This window comes from Pelodiscus sinensis, chromosome 9, assembly GCF_049634645.1.
Source record: "Pelodiscus sinensis isolate JC-2024 chromosome 9, ASM4963464v1, whole genome shotgun sequence".
Classification (NCBI taxonomy): domain Eukaryota; kingdom Metazoa; phylum Chordata; order Testudines; family Trionychidae; genus Pelodiscus; species Pelodiscus sinensis.
Window position 1 is genome coordinate 9,524,100 of NC_134719.1, and position 14,918 is coordinate 9,539,017.

The 14,918-nt window shown below is 39.7% G+C and overlaps 1 protein-coding gene across 7 annotated transcripts in view; it reads right to left on the reverse strand.

Annotated features, from left to right (window-relative positions):
- TUT4 (terminal uridylyl transferase 4) overlaps window positions 1–14,918 on the reverse strand; it is an 84,807-nt gene that overhangs the window by 59,817 nt on the left and 10,072 nt on the right. For all 7 annotated transcript variants that reach the window (XM_075935978.1, XM_075935980.1, XM_075935979.1 and 4 more), the window contains 4 exons: window positions 10,724–11,391; window positions 8,657–8,820; window positions 7,453–7,569; window positions 3,195–3,372 (listed from right to left, as the gene is read on the reverse strand). In XM_075935978.1, the coding sequence (XP_075792093.1) occupies window positions 3,195–3,372; window positions 7,453–7,569; window positions 8,657–8,820; window positions 10,724–11,285 (1,021 nt within the window). In that variant the 5' untranslated portion in view covers window positions 11,286–11,391. The remainder of the gene's footprint in view (window positions 1–3,194; window positions 3,373–7,452; window positions 7,570–8,656; window positions 8,821–10,723; window positions 11,392–14,918) is intronic.

The following is a 14,918-nucleotide window of genomic DNA, read 5'->3' on the forward strand; positions in this document are numbered from 1 at the left end:
TTTTTAAAAAAGGGAGTACAATAAATTGTCTTTCATAATTAACATAATTTTCTCTATTTCCCACCATACATTAATTAATATACATAGTGTACTTTAAAAAGCATAAAAGATAATTATCCCTAAAATTAACAAAAAAGTCTTAATTACCACTATATTTTTATTAAGAAAAAAATTAGCTACTTATAAAACAAAAACAGTAAGAATATATTCAAGTCTAGGCAGTTTTAATATAAATTAAATCTGTTAGAAAAGCTATTTTGCCAATGAAAGCTCAATACCTCATTCACTGCAGATTTTCTGATAACTGAATTTTTGCTACCATAATGCTGACATATTTCGCTAGCTTCAAATGTCTGCTCTCTTGTTTTGAGCTTACCAATTAGCATTGCAGGAGATAACAAGAAGTTAAAGCAAAGGAGGAAAATAAAATCATCAATATAATGACAGGGGCATATATAAATTGGATTTGAAAGAAATATTTTTAGTGAATGAAGGAAAACTAAAATGTTATTTCTATCTAGCTATCTATATGGAAGCTTTTGATGAAACTGAGCAAGACCAAAATTCTCTCATCAATAATTGGTAATACAGGCAGTCCCCGAGTTACGCGGATCCGACTTATGTCGGATCCGCAGTTACGAACGGGGCCATTCCTCTCCCTGGTCTCCAGCAGACCAGGGAGAGGAAGCAAAGCGGCGGAACACGTGGGCAGCGGACAGGGCTGTCCGCTGCCCACGCGCTCCACGGCTTGGCTCTGCTTTGCTCTGCTTTGCCCTCCCCGTCCCCCTGGTCTGCAGACCAGGGGGACGGGAGAGGGGGCAAAGCAGAGCCAAGCCGCGGAGCGCGCGGTCAGCTGTCAGCCCAGACGCGTCTGGGCTGTCAGCTGGCCACGTGCTCCGCGGCTTGGCTCTGCTATGCCCCCCCCCCCCCGTCCCCCTGGTCTCCAGACCAGGGGGACGGGGGAGAAAGCAGAGCAAAGCCGCGGAGCACGCGGCCAGCAGACAGCCCAGACGCGTCTGGGCTGTCCGCTGCCCGCGTGTTCCGCCGCTTTGCTCCCCATCCCCCTGGTCTGCAGACCAGGGGGACGGGGAGCAAAGCAGAGCAAAGCCACGGAGCCCAAGGGCAGCAGGACAGCCACGGCGCGTCTGGGCTGTCCCGCTGCCCCCGTGCTCCGTGGCTTTGCTCCGGACACCTGTGGTACAGTCGCTGGGGCGCTGCCAGTTGGTCCCGTAGCGCCGCTCTGGGCGCTACTGGACCAACCGGTCAGCACCCCAGCTGTTCTGCCTCAGGCGTACTGATTCAGCCACTTCTGGTCAGATTCAGCAGCGGCTGAATCAGGACGCCTGGGGCAGAGCAGCTTGGGTGCTGCTGGGTTGGTCCAGTAGCGCCGAGGAGCGGCGGCGCTACTGGACCAACCCAGCAGCACCCCAGCTGCTCTGCCCCAGGCGTCCCCAAGTCAGCCGCTGCTGAAACTGACCAGTGGCTGACTACAGGAAGCCCCTGCCCCGGGCTTCCTGGAATCAGCCGCTGATCAGTTTCAGCAGCAGCTGACTTGGGGATGCCTGCGGTTCTTAAGTTGAATCTGTATGTAAGTCAGAACTGGCGTCCAGATTCAGCCGCTGTTGAAACTGATCAGTTTCAGCAGCGGCTGAATCTGGACGCCAGTTCCGACTTACATACAGATTCAACTTAAGAACAAACCTACAGTCCCTATCTTGTACATAACCCGGGGACTGCCTGTACTGTAATAAAAGTAATAATGCGAGCTAGTCTATTAATTTCAATGGGATTTACATTTTGTCTATAAAGCATATATGGCCTGATTTGAAAATCAGCTCCTGCAGTAGAATTTGTCCAACATCATCACTTCCGAATATCAGGCTAGTGAATGTTAAATAGCAACTTCTCTGATACTTTTCAAAATTTGGTTTTACTATCCATAAGCATCACAGGCCCATGAAATGCATGGTTCATATTTGGCACATGCAATAATACTCAAATATTTGAATGTCCAAAGAAAACACACTTAAGGCCAGATTTGATCCCACTACAGGCTGAACCTTTCTAGCCCAGCAGCCTTGACACCTGACCCATGCCAAACCAAAGAATTTGCCAACCCACAGAAGGTCAATATTGTGCAGCAGCATTACCAACACTTCCACTATTTACTGGACTCTTAGAAGACATTTAGGTATATATTAGAGCTAAATAACAATACAGAACACTGAGAACCAAGATTGTGGCTGTAAACAAACCTTGTGGCACTGTGGAAAACTTGGCCACACCCATTATAAGTGGACAACTGTCTAACTAAAATAATACTAAGCCATAGATGTTGCCAGACCAAAAAGTGCTGGACTAGAGAGGTTCAACTTGTAGAAAGATATCAGGTATAATTAAGGCTGGCTTCGTTTGTTTGTTTGTTTGTTTGTTTGTTTGTTTGTTTGTTTGTTTGTTTGTTTGTTTGTTTGTTTGTTTGTTTGTTTGTTTTAAACAGTATTAACTCAAGTCTTGTCTATTCTGACAGACTCTGTAAACAGCTGGAGAAGTGGTAGAGAAAAATAAAAATTAATTGAGAAGGGAAGTGATCTTTAATCACATTGTTTAAAAATCTTTATCTTGTTTAGATTTACTTAACTTTAAATGCATTACAAATACTTGTACGAAGAAAGATTTTTGTTATAGCCCGACTACTGCACTTAAGGACTGGGACTTTGATCCCACAAACACTTGTGTAAAGTTAAGCACGTACTTGTGTGTGACTGGGAGCTAAGTTTCTCTGAGACCTCAAACAAGCCAGCTAACAAAACCATTGAAGGTAAGACTTGACATTCCTGATATTTCTAAAGCCTTTTTTTTTTTAAAGCAAGCAGAAAAAAAGGCAACTTTTTAAAGAGCGCTTTCAGACCTATTTAAAAAATTTAAATAATAAAAAAGTAAAAATGGGCATAAACATTTTTCCTCCCATTGCAGATCACCTTTAAAAGAAGCAGAGGGAGGCTTACAGGTTGTACTTAAAGGAACCCCTACTCTCTATTCGAAATGCCTGTACCAACACAATATTAATATCAGATATAATAAAGATATTTCCCAAAAAAATTAATTATTCAACATTGATGAAGAGAACAAGATTTTACTTATAACTGTTAGAATTCAGATGTCTTACATTTAAAGAAGAGGGAGGTCATGCATACCTGGTAAGGACTGCTGAATAATCTTCTCCATCTCATTTACAATTTCTTGGCGGACTTTGAAGTCATCATCTGAGATGCCTTGTTCATTTGCTGCCTCTATGAGTGTAAAAGTCAAAGCAGAGACCTGTGCAGGGGAGGAGGGTGGGAGGCCACGCAGCTCATTTTCTTCCTGTTTTTCCTGGAGAATTTTTGGATGATAAGAGAACTGTACATAATGACATTATTTTTAATTTGAAAGGCTGCTTTACATGTTGCCCTTACTAGCTCGCTTCCACACCATTCAAACTTTACACAGCCCAATTGGCACATATGATAACTAGGCTCATGAATACGACCCTGGATGCTGCTGTAGGCAAAGAAACAGGTTCTTGTGGGGCCGAGAGTCAAGGAAGAAATCTGATGGGTTATGTTCCCTGAACTACATTTGCATGCCTGTGAACTCTGCAACCAAGTTTATCCAAACAAATGAAAGCTGTATTTTTTTCTTGCACAATAAACACTAGTGAGTGAAAGGAAAGTCCATGTGCAAGACGTCAATGAGGCAACCCATTTTCCCTGACTCCCAATTAAATATAAGGAGCTGATTCTCTCTCCTCAGACTTTAGCCCAACCAGATAGTCTCATCAAATGCTAGTTTTAAACAATTATAGTAAATAATTAATTGCATTATAGTAAATAAATAATATCTACTGTAAACTACTTCAGGATAGGAATGTTAAAAATGATTAATAATGTAATCGTGTAACCATTAAACAAAAATCTTAACATTTACATGTTGCAGGCTCAGTGGTATAAAGCTTATACCTCAGAGCCTTCAGCATGTAGCAACACCCAGTTCCCCAGGAGAAGGGTGGGCAGCCAGCTAGAGCCAGTGCACGCTGAAAGCCAGCTTACTAGAACACCAGCTCCCAAGCCTGCAGAGCAGGGCAGCAGCCAGCTCCCCGGGAGCTGGTGCTCCCAGGGAGCCAGATGCCATCCCACGCTGGAGGCTCTGATACAGCACATACCGGTCCCTGGGAGCATGGCCAGGAATTGTTGTGTAACTGTTATGGAAACCAATAAGCTCATACTTTTATATCCCTCCTTCAAGAGCATTAAAACCTAATACACCTCACCTGGTGATAGCAAGATAGCAGTGACCACTACTTGGTTCTGAAAGTCACTGATTACTCGAAATTGTATAACTCATCGTAGAAACCTCATAATCATAACTGAGTAACAATCAGTTATGTATAATACAGCACAATAAGTGTACCAGATCTCCCCATTTACAGGTACACAATTCAAATCTACTATCAAGTTAGCTCTATTTTTATTTCCTTACTTTAAAAATTACAAGAAATAATATAAATTTTGCAAGATTTTTTAAAAATTGTGTCATCATTGTTAGGTTTAAGTTTTATTTTTTTTTATTTACTTATTTATTTTTGGTGAAGAAGCTGCTGCTGGTAAGCCAATTTAGTCATTAAGGTAAATGCATAAAACCTCAGTTCTCATACATTTTATAACATATAAGTTGCTTAGGGAGGTTTGTAGAATCTCCATCTCTGGAGATATTTAAGAGATGGTTAGATAGACATCTATCTGGGATGGTATAGACAGTACTAGGTTCTACCGTGAGGACAGGGGACTGGACTTGATGACCTCTCGGGGTCCTTTCTATTCTAGTGATCTATGATTCTATAACATATGACCTGGTTGATCTTTTTGCGTACTCAGAAAATGAATGTTAAATAATATGAATAAAATTTTGAGTCAGACTAACATGGCTATCCCTCTGAGACAAATTAATACAAATGTATACTTAGATATATAAAATTAGAAATACCTGGTATTTTTAGAGCTTCCCTTGAGTCTTAGATCCACTGGATGGGAATGGATGGGCATGTTTTACAAAATACCATTTAAAAGTTTATTTTGCACCCATCATTGTGAATCCAAGTTTATGTTATAAATTAAAATTACAGTGGACAACATGTGGCATAGATCAAATCCGTCTCTTCAACCACTAAATAGACATGTCCACATTTCACCCTCCCACCTTGACTATGGGCCTAGACTGAAAAAACAAACCAGAAACAAAAGCACACGGTGGACAACAAACTTTCGTATGCACCATGTTCTTTTGAATTGTTTTAAAAATTCACAAAACTCAGATTCTGTTATTTAGCAAAAGGAAGATAATTCCAGAGTCCAGAGCCCTCCATTAAGACTGACCACTCAAGCCCCAGGCTCTAGTGATTTTGCATTACTCATGAGATTTTGAGTTACTTATGACTGATAGCAAGACATCTGGAAAAGTCAGTCCCAGCCATTCAACATTCTCCAGATGATAACTAGTGTCTTGGATCGTATATGATTCCAGGATTAGAACCTAGAGAATCATATAATCATAGAATACAGGAACTGGAAGAGACCTTAAGAGGTCATCGAATCCAGTCCCCTGCCCACACAGCAGGACCAAGCACCATCTAGACTCCTGATGGATGTCTAGAGAAGAGCATGGCTCAAGTGCCTGTGTGGCAGAAAATGCCTAAATATCTAAGAACAGATGTGAGTATTTAGTAAGTAATGGGAATAAATTGTAGGAAATGGTTATAGGGAGAGATTAATCTGACTTGGAAAACTCCAGGTACATGTGAATTCATAAGAATTCATCAACCCATAGATATAAATGAACAAACCCAGCTTAACTATATACCATCTTATATGACTTCGCACATAGAACTGTTTTTGAGAGTAGTATGCATGTTAACATTAGGAAGCTGCTGTCTTCACCAGAAGCTTTATCTTTCTAAAATAAGGGCTCAAAATATCACCTTTCAGAGTCAATTTGTATTTAAGGCAGCTGTGGCGGTTATGTGCAACAGTGAATTTTTACCATCTTACTAACTGAAACTCGGCTTTACATTTTTTTCTTTAGCCACACAGCACTGTCTTCCAAGCTCTCTCACAGTATGAGGGATCTGGATGAAAATAGTGGCTCAATTCAATTCAAACAGAGATTATTAAAAGAACTATCAGAAAAAAATGACTCTGCCTTCCAGCAAAGATGTATCCTTTCCAGTTATCAAGACAATATGAAACTTAGGGGTCCTAATCAAAATTTTACTACTCAGATATACCAATGTAGCAACAGTGCCCAAAAACACCTTATTTCACATTTCCTGGCTAGATGCAGATCCCTTTGGACTCAAATGCAGAATAAGGATCTGTAATTTTGTCACTTCAAGATTGGAATATTACCACACACTATGCTTTAGTCTGACCCAGAATAGTAACAACCCACAAACTACTGATAACTTAGCAAATGCAAACCCACCGATTAAGTGAAGCAGACCAATAAAGAGCACATCATAACAAAACTTGTGGTATACACAGATTGCCAGTTCAGTTCTGAGAAGTACAAGATCCCAGTCCTTATCCTTAAAGACCTAAGTGGGCTAGGACCAGTCTATCTCAAGGACTTCCCCTTTCTGTGCAGTTATATTCAGCAGAGATCTCATGAATGATGGCATCTTCGGGACCTGATGGTGCTGAACCAGAGAATTTGCCAAACTGGAGGATAATATTGTCTAGCAACATTACCAACACATACACTGCTTAGCGAGCTCTTAGAAACATTTAGGTTAGGGGCAAATTGGAGCTAAATAACACAAAACACTGAGAGCCAGGACTGGTAATTGTAAACATACCAGACCACAGATGTTGCCGAACCAAAGAGTAGGTAAAAGACAAGAGAAGAACAGATTCCTTTTCTTCAAGGATTACAAAGAACTTTTTAAAAATGTTATGTCATTTAGATATTTCAGAGACAGACATCTTAGAAAGGCTTCTGAAAGAATTATTGCTATTTTTATAGGCAACATTCTAATGGGCCACACCAGCTGGCGGATAGAGAAATATACCCCACAGAAGTTCTGTTTTTTACAGCTAGGACGTGTAAGAACGAACACTTTCAAAAAATTTATCTCCAAGTATCAGAAGATGAATTAGACACTTCTGAATCACCTAAGTATTCCACATTCTGTATTTTTCAGTTCAAATAGTATTACGTACTGTAAAATACATCATAAAAAAGATTAATAAGTTGGAATATATTGTTACAAAATACTTATCTGGCATTAATCTCACAACAAATTACTTTTTTTTAGTTTTGATATATCTGAGTCACAGAATCAAAAAGTAACCTGAAATTCTTACTACAAAAGCAAATGTACATCTTTTACCACAGATTGAAAAGTCTTCTATAACTCACCATTATATTTTTCTTATGCCGTTTTTCTTTAATGTGCTTGTGAGCTCCCTGGATATTTTCAATGTGAACCAAGCAGAGTTTGCATAGATACTGGCAGTTGGCATATTCTGGGGCACGCTGAAAAAAAGGCCACCTTTATTTTAAAAACAGTCTTAAATAGTTCTGCCAATAGTCCACTATCAGCTATTTCCACTGTCTTTATTATCGACACAGTTGAAAACTTAACAGTAGTTATCACTTATACAGTACTTTTCATGTCAAAGTATTTTACAAATATTAATTAATGAAACTTCAGAAGATGTTTGTGGGTTAGATTATTCCCATAGGGCATGAGGTGAAAGAGACTTTCCCACATACTCCCTTTTCAGCACTTAACTATTTCTGCCATCTTTTGTAATTTAAAATAATATGTATTACTATCCGTAGAGACCTATAAATGTTGTGTCTGCTTTATATCTGCAGGTACCGCATCAGCAGATGTGGATATTCGCAGCTCATTTTTTTGCAGATACAAAATATTGTATCAACACAGGGCTCTAATTTTCCTCCCTCCATTCTAACATGTATATATCTGATAAATCAACAAAGTATGTTGGAAATGTCAGCTGTTCTAATAACATGGTGATACAGAAAACATGGTTACAGGATACATGGGATACAGGAAACAGTCATTTTAAAACACTACTAAAGAAGGATTTAAACCAAATTTGATATCCTACAGGGGGAACATAATTTTTCCTAATTCTAGGCAAAAGTGTGCTCTGAATTTTTTTTGTATTTTCACAAAAACTTGATATCTTTTGAATACTTGTAATATTTTCTGATTAAAATGTTAATGAAAATAACACGATCATTTTGCTTTTATCAGTATAATATGCTGAGCCTTTATTTCATTTGTCTGAGGAAGAAACCTAACAAGATGAAGCCAAATATTAAGCTGCTGGGACTCATCCAACTAGTTCTAGGGGAGGGTGAAGGATCCCCTCAATACTGAAGCAGACAAAAAAAAATCTTCTGAATACACTTCAAAAGCACAAGGAATCATTTTGGTTTTTTTTTTTGGTTTTTTTTTTAACTATTTTGGTTTTGGGTTTGTTTTTTTAAAATACCCTTATACTGATTTGGGTATTGCTTTAGAATTTCCCTTCTCCATTAACAAAACAAAACAAAACAAACAAAAAGGAATGAGAATATCACAACCTACTTTTTCTAGTCGGGAGATATAATCTCTTTCAAGTCGCTCTTCTGCTTGTTTCAAGCCTAACTGCTGTTCTGCTGTCAGAGTAGATTCATCAATCACAGCAGTGTTTTCTAAATACTCGGTCTCCAAATTATGTTCTTTAGTTGAGTCAGGATTCTTCATTTTGCCTGAAGAAAGAAGTTGGCACTTACTGATTTCCAGAACAACTTTTTTTAAAATGGGGAGGAGGAAGAAACAACATAAGGTAATCTGTAGGTGCTTTCACACAAGAGTCAATTCTGTGGACTAACTAGGAGAACATTCACCAATACATTTTAATTAGTATCACACAGGGCTTTAGTTACGTGGCTCCCAGAGACTGCAATGGGAATCAAATGGAAAATATCATAAACAACAATATAAGTGTAACTTTAAATGTCTGTGGAGAAAAGATTACATCAGAATCTCTTCAATGCTCTTAATATACAATTCCTTCCAATGAGACATTACTACTCATTGTGCCAACCCTTTAAAGACATTAAAGAGCCAAGCATTTGAATACAAGGGCTCTAGCAAAGAAAAGAAAAAATTAAGATATCAGTGTTGTTTAAGTGTTTTGGGGGAAAATATATTTTGTAGAAAGTAAACATTTTTGGGCAGGGATCATCTTTTTGTTTTGAATATATACAGTATGTGGCATACAGGGAATGATGTGCCACAAAATTGGAAGATGTTGCATTTCATGTTTAGTCAAGAAAACTACCAGAAAGCCACTTTAAATAAACTCACATACAAATGTTTTACAAGGCTACTATGAAGGCATTTCAACTACACGCACTTACTAAGTAGGTATGATGTTAAGAACATACTTATGTTCTGTGACACCTTAACATTCTATGGTTCACAGCAACCATGCGTACTGGAATGTTCTCATTTATAAATATATAAGAGTTTGAAATAACAATTTCTCCTGAAGACTACAATCTGAACATAGTTGGTTAATGTACACAACCATCTCATGTATATTACTCTTATGAGCACAGACTACTTCAGTGGGAGTGTTGCCAAAATCAATCAGATCTTACAAGAGTAAGAAAAAGATGGCATTGAGATAGCTAGCCTACAGAAAAGAGACAGGAATCAGATAACTATGAAATTTACAAAGTACAGTCTGTGGATGACTGGTGGTCCATGCAGCATTTGCTGATGTTCTACATACAACTTGATGGTCACATAGTACTGGTTTTCCAAACTTGTTCCTGCTGCTAAATTTTGTTAAGACTGTTATAAACACATTAAATACTTTACTAATATTACATTTCCACATCAGCATTTGTTATAGTTACCACAGGGATGTAGTATAACCATAAACAAAAGAGAAGGTCTTAATAATATCAAGTGATTCGTGAACCATTATTTTTTCAATTAAAAGCCAATTTTGACACAGTTTGAAAATTCCTGAAGGGGTTAACTAAGAAGGAAATGAACTGTGATGTGTGTATTACATTCTGAAATAGAAGGAGACTTAAATATAAGGTTTCACAAGTGTGGCTGCTGGCAGTATCTAAACTAAGGAAGTCATCAGTCATAGCACCTTCTGAAGCCTATTAGAGAACAAAAATAGCATAGCGAACAGGTAAAAGGCAAGTATATATATGCCTTCATGCTTACAGGAAAGTTTTCTTAAACTTGGATTTAGCTAATTTTTTTTGCACTTTAAAAACAGTATTACTAAGAGGCCTCTAGATAAGAGACCATGATATTTTGAAGATTTCTGTGTTTATATTTTCTAAACTAATAAAACAGACTTAAATTGACAATCACTTAAAATGCGGCTCTAAATAAATGTAAAATACTGCGTAATAATTTTTAAACAACACAGAAAAGAAATTTAGTTAAATGCTATCCTTATGATGTTTATTCTCCAAGTGAAAAAGGGCCTATTTTCACAATACTCTCTTTGTAACTGTGCATGATGATTTTCAGCACGTACCTGAGAAGACTTGCAGAGCAAAAACCCTTCGGAACAATTTCAAATTGTTAACAATCTCTCAAAGAAACCTGAATGAAGTAGTTTGTTTTAATACTCACTGAAATCATCAGACTTGTGCTCCATTGTTCTTTGATCTGAAACGATCTTACCAGAGTCACCAGTCTGATCTGGGCTTACTTTTGACATATGAACTCCTGGTGGATTTTCCAACACAGATTTCCCTCTTTGTGTAGCTGGTAAAATTTCTATACTGACTCCATTCCCAGAAATATGGGAGCTTGGAGAGTTTTCCTCTGTCTGCTGAACTTTTGTCTGTTTCAGGTTTTCTACAGCTGCTGGTAAATTAGGTATTTTTTTTGTTTTGCCATGACTTCGATCTTGAAGGTTTGACCCCACATCTTTAGATCCAGAAATACAACTATTTACTTTACATGATTTATTTTCTCCTGATTTTTCAGAACAAGCATCATTTTGTTTACTCTTTTTGCTACTGCTCCCACTTGGAGAACTTCTCCCAACATCTTTTACAGATTTATCATTTCTATTGTGTTTGTAATTCTGATTGTTTATAACTCTGCATGCTTTGCCTTCTTCACAGACAGCACGGGTAGACTTTCTTGGGTCATGATTTCCATTTTTTGAGCTCCTGGCCTCTTCCATTATAGTGAAGACCTGCTTCTTCTGTCACTTGCTATTACTTTAAATGCAATTCTCCAGTTGATGTTGATTTAAATCCACTGTTTGGGCACAGAATCTGGCTGATTGTCTGTTGAGAAAAGTAATAATAAGCATGTAAAAATAAGACAGGAACAGTATCAAAACTGTAAGAAAATATGTATTAACAGACCTCTCTCTAAGGAGTACGAAAACATATTTAATTAAATTATGATGAAAGGAATAAGTACTTATAAAAAAGTTTTCAACAATAAAATATATATTATTCTTAAAGTAAAATAAAGAATCAAGAATATTTTCCTAAGAGGGGGAAGGAAGAGACAAAAATGGCAGCAAGAAAACTCTCTCATAAATTAAATTAATGGAGATTGCCTATCTCCTAGAACTGGAAGGGACCTTGAAAGGTCATCAAGTCCAGTCCCCTGCCTTCACAGCAGGACCAAGTACCATCCCTGACAAATTTTTGCCCCAAATGGCCTCCACAAGGATTCAACTCACAACTCTGGGTTTAGCAGGCCAATGCTCAAACTACGAGCTATCCCTCCCTTCATAGTGTTAAACTGTCACCAGGTCTGTTTTCTCTCTTTTCTACATTGTTGTTGTGTTGTTATATATTGAATATTTGTGTTCTGATACCATCCCCTCTTCTTTTGGCTTTAGAAAATCAGTAACAATTAAGGTAATCTACAACTGCCATGAGAAAAACTAGTTAATGGGAATATTAAAAACAGGCAATCTAGTGTAATAAGATTTTCAACAAACTATTCAGACAAATTGTCATGACAAATATATTAATTTATATTATATGTTGCTTCTTCAACCACTAGAGCTGTCTAATCAAGTTTAGCTAATCTAATCAGTCTAGCTAAATCCCTTTGAACCCTTATTACTTGAGCAGGGGACTGAGCACTCAATCCTGAGGTACAGAGATTATTTGACCAGATTTTCAATTTAATTTAACAGAAAATGGGAAGACTGATAAGCAGTAGGATTCAACTTTTTTGTAACTATTTCTGTTAATGTGAGACAAGGAGATGGATCTATGATAGGCACTAATTAAAATGTCTAAATAATTTTGATATGCCAAGAATGGAGTGATCCATTATATGAAGGAAAAAGGACAATTAAATATGTATGTAACTCCAGCAATATTTGAATGTGAACCATAAAGCTGACATTTTAACCACTATGTTACATATTGTGGGTAGCAACCACAGGAATTTACAGGTGCTTACTCAATCATCAAAACAGATACCCATACTGTTCTATGGGGGAAAATGGAAACACTGAAAATCATAGAAATTAACATGACACAGACTAAATGGTAATTAATTTCAAGCGACTAGTTTTTACTACATTGCAATTCACACAAAACTTAATGTAAAATATACAGTGGAAAGATCAGGTTAAAATTGTATATTTGTAAAAACCAGATTTCCCTGTATATGTTATAAAACCTGAGATTATCTACAAAGAACATATAAAATGCTAATTTTCTATTAGCCACTTATGATATTTTATTTTGAGCATTTTTTCTAAGCTGGAAGATAGACTGATCAATTTTACTTTCTGGCTCATTAATTTGTTTTGTTTGACTAGCAAAACACCTTAGGAGAACATTTAAATTCCATATGAGAAGATTTTGTAATAAAAACAAATCTATATTTATATTAAAGTTTTAAAAATCCACCATCACACTCTATTTTGGGTCTAAATCTATAAAACAAGTGCAGTAGTTTTAATTTATTGTATATTTTGCCTTTTCAAGAGCAAAGAAAACAATAAATGTCCAATATGTCAGCTATAACTTTCTCAATAAACAAAAATGCCTATTTACACTGTTTTCAATTGGTTATGTTACAGCATTTAGTTTAAAAAAATAAAAAGAATAAAGGTACAAAGTTGGTCTTGTCAAGTTAAGACTCGGTACAGGCAGTCCCTGGGTTACGTACAAGATAGGGACTGTAGGTTTGTTCTTAAGTTGAATCTGTATGTAAGTCGGAACTGGCGTCCAGATTCAGCCGCTGCTGAAACTGATCAGTTTCAACAGCGGCTGAATCTGGACGCCAGTTCTGACTTACATACAGATTCAACTTAAGAACCCCAGGCATCCCCAAGTCAGCTGCTGCTGAAACTGATCAGCGGCTGATTCCAGGAAGCCCGGGGCAGGAGCTTCCTGTAGTCAGCCACTGGTCAGTTTCAGCAGCGGCTGACTTGGGGACGCCTGGGGCAGAGCAGCTGGGGTGCTGCTGGGTTGGTCCAGTAGCGCCGCCGCTCCTCGGCGCTACTGGACCAACCCAGCAGCACCCAAGCTGCTCTGCCCCAGGCGTCCTGATTCAGCCGCTGCTGAAACTGACCAGCAGTGGCTGAATCAGGACGCCTGGGGCAGAACAGCTGGGGTGCTGCCCGGTTGGTCCAGTAACGCCCAGAGTGGCGCTACGGGACCAACTGGCAGTGCCCCAGCTGCTGTACCACAGGTGTCTGGAGCAAAGCCGTGGAGCACGGGGGCAGCGGGACAGCCCAGACGCGCCGTGGCTGTCCTGCTGCCCTCGGGCTCCGTGGCTTTGCTCTGTTTTGCTCCCTGTCCCCCTGGTCTGCAGACCAGGGGGACGGGGAGCAAAGTGGCGGAACACGCGGGCAGCGGACAGCCCAGACGCGTCTGGGCTGTCCGCTGCCTGCGTGCTCTGCGGCTTTGCTCTGCTTTGCCCCCCCCCCCCTCCCCCTGGTCTGCAGACCAGGGGGATGGGGGGGGCAAAGCAGAGCCAAGCCGCGGAGCGCCCGGCCAGCTGACAGCCCAGACGCGTCTGGGCTGTCAGCTGATCGCGCGCTCCGCGGCTTGGCTCTGCTTTGCCCCCCCCCCCACCCCCTGGTCTGCAGACCAGGGGAAAGGGGGGGGGCAAAGCAGAGACAAACAGAGCCAAGCCGGAGCGCGCGATCAGCTGACAGCCCAGAAGCGTCTGGGCTGTCAGCTGGCCGGGCGCTCCGCGGCTTGGCTCTGCTTTGCCCCCCCCCCCCCCCGGTCTGCAGACCAGGGGGAGGGGGAGGGCAAAGCAGAGCCAAGCCTCGGAGCGCGTGGGCAGCGGACAGCCCTGTCCGCTGCCCACGTGTTCCGCCGCTTTGCTTCCTCTCCCTGGTCTGCTGGAGACCAGGGAGAGGAACCCCGTTCGTAACTGCGGATCCGACATAAGTCGGATCCGCGTAACTCGGGGACTGCCTGTAGTCAATAATTTCAGTTTTACATAAAGCCATACAAAATTAACACAGAAATAACCTACAGATTACCAAATTCATTGCAGTTCACAGGCAAAAAAGATTATCACTTAAATATACTGAACTGATATTACAATCACGAGCTATTAAAGTGTTTTTATACTTCAATCTAAATCTAGCTCTTTGCCCAGTAATCAAAAACACAAGACAATAAATGTGATTCTCATTGGCTTTGGAACTAATATTTTTACATACAAAATCTCTCTCTCCAGAGTAACAGATGTAAAATACTACCTGGGCTGTGCCATTTCCTGCAGCTCCCATTGGCCAGGAATGGCAAACCGCAGTCAACAGAAGCTATGAGCAGCCAGACCTGTAGACACTCAGGTAAATACTGGGTCTGGCAGC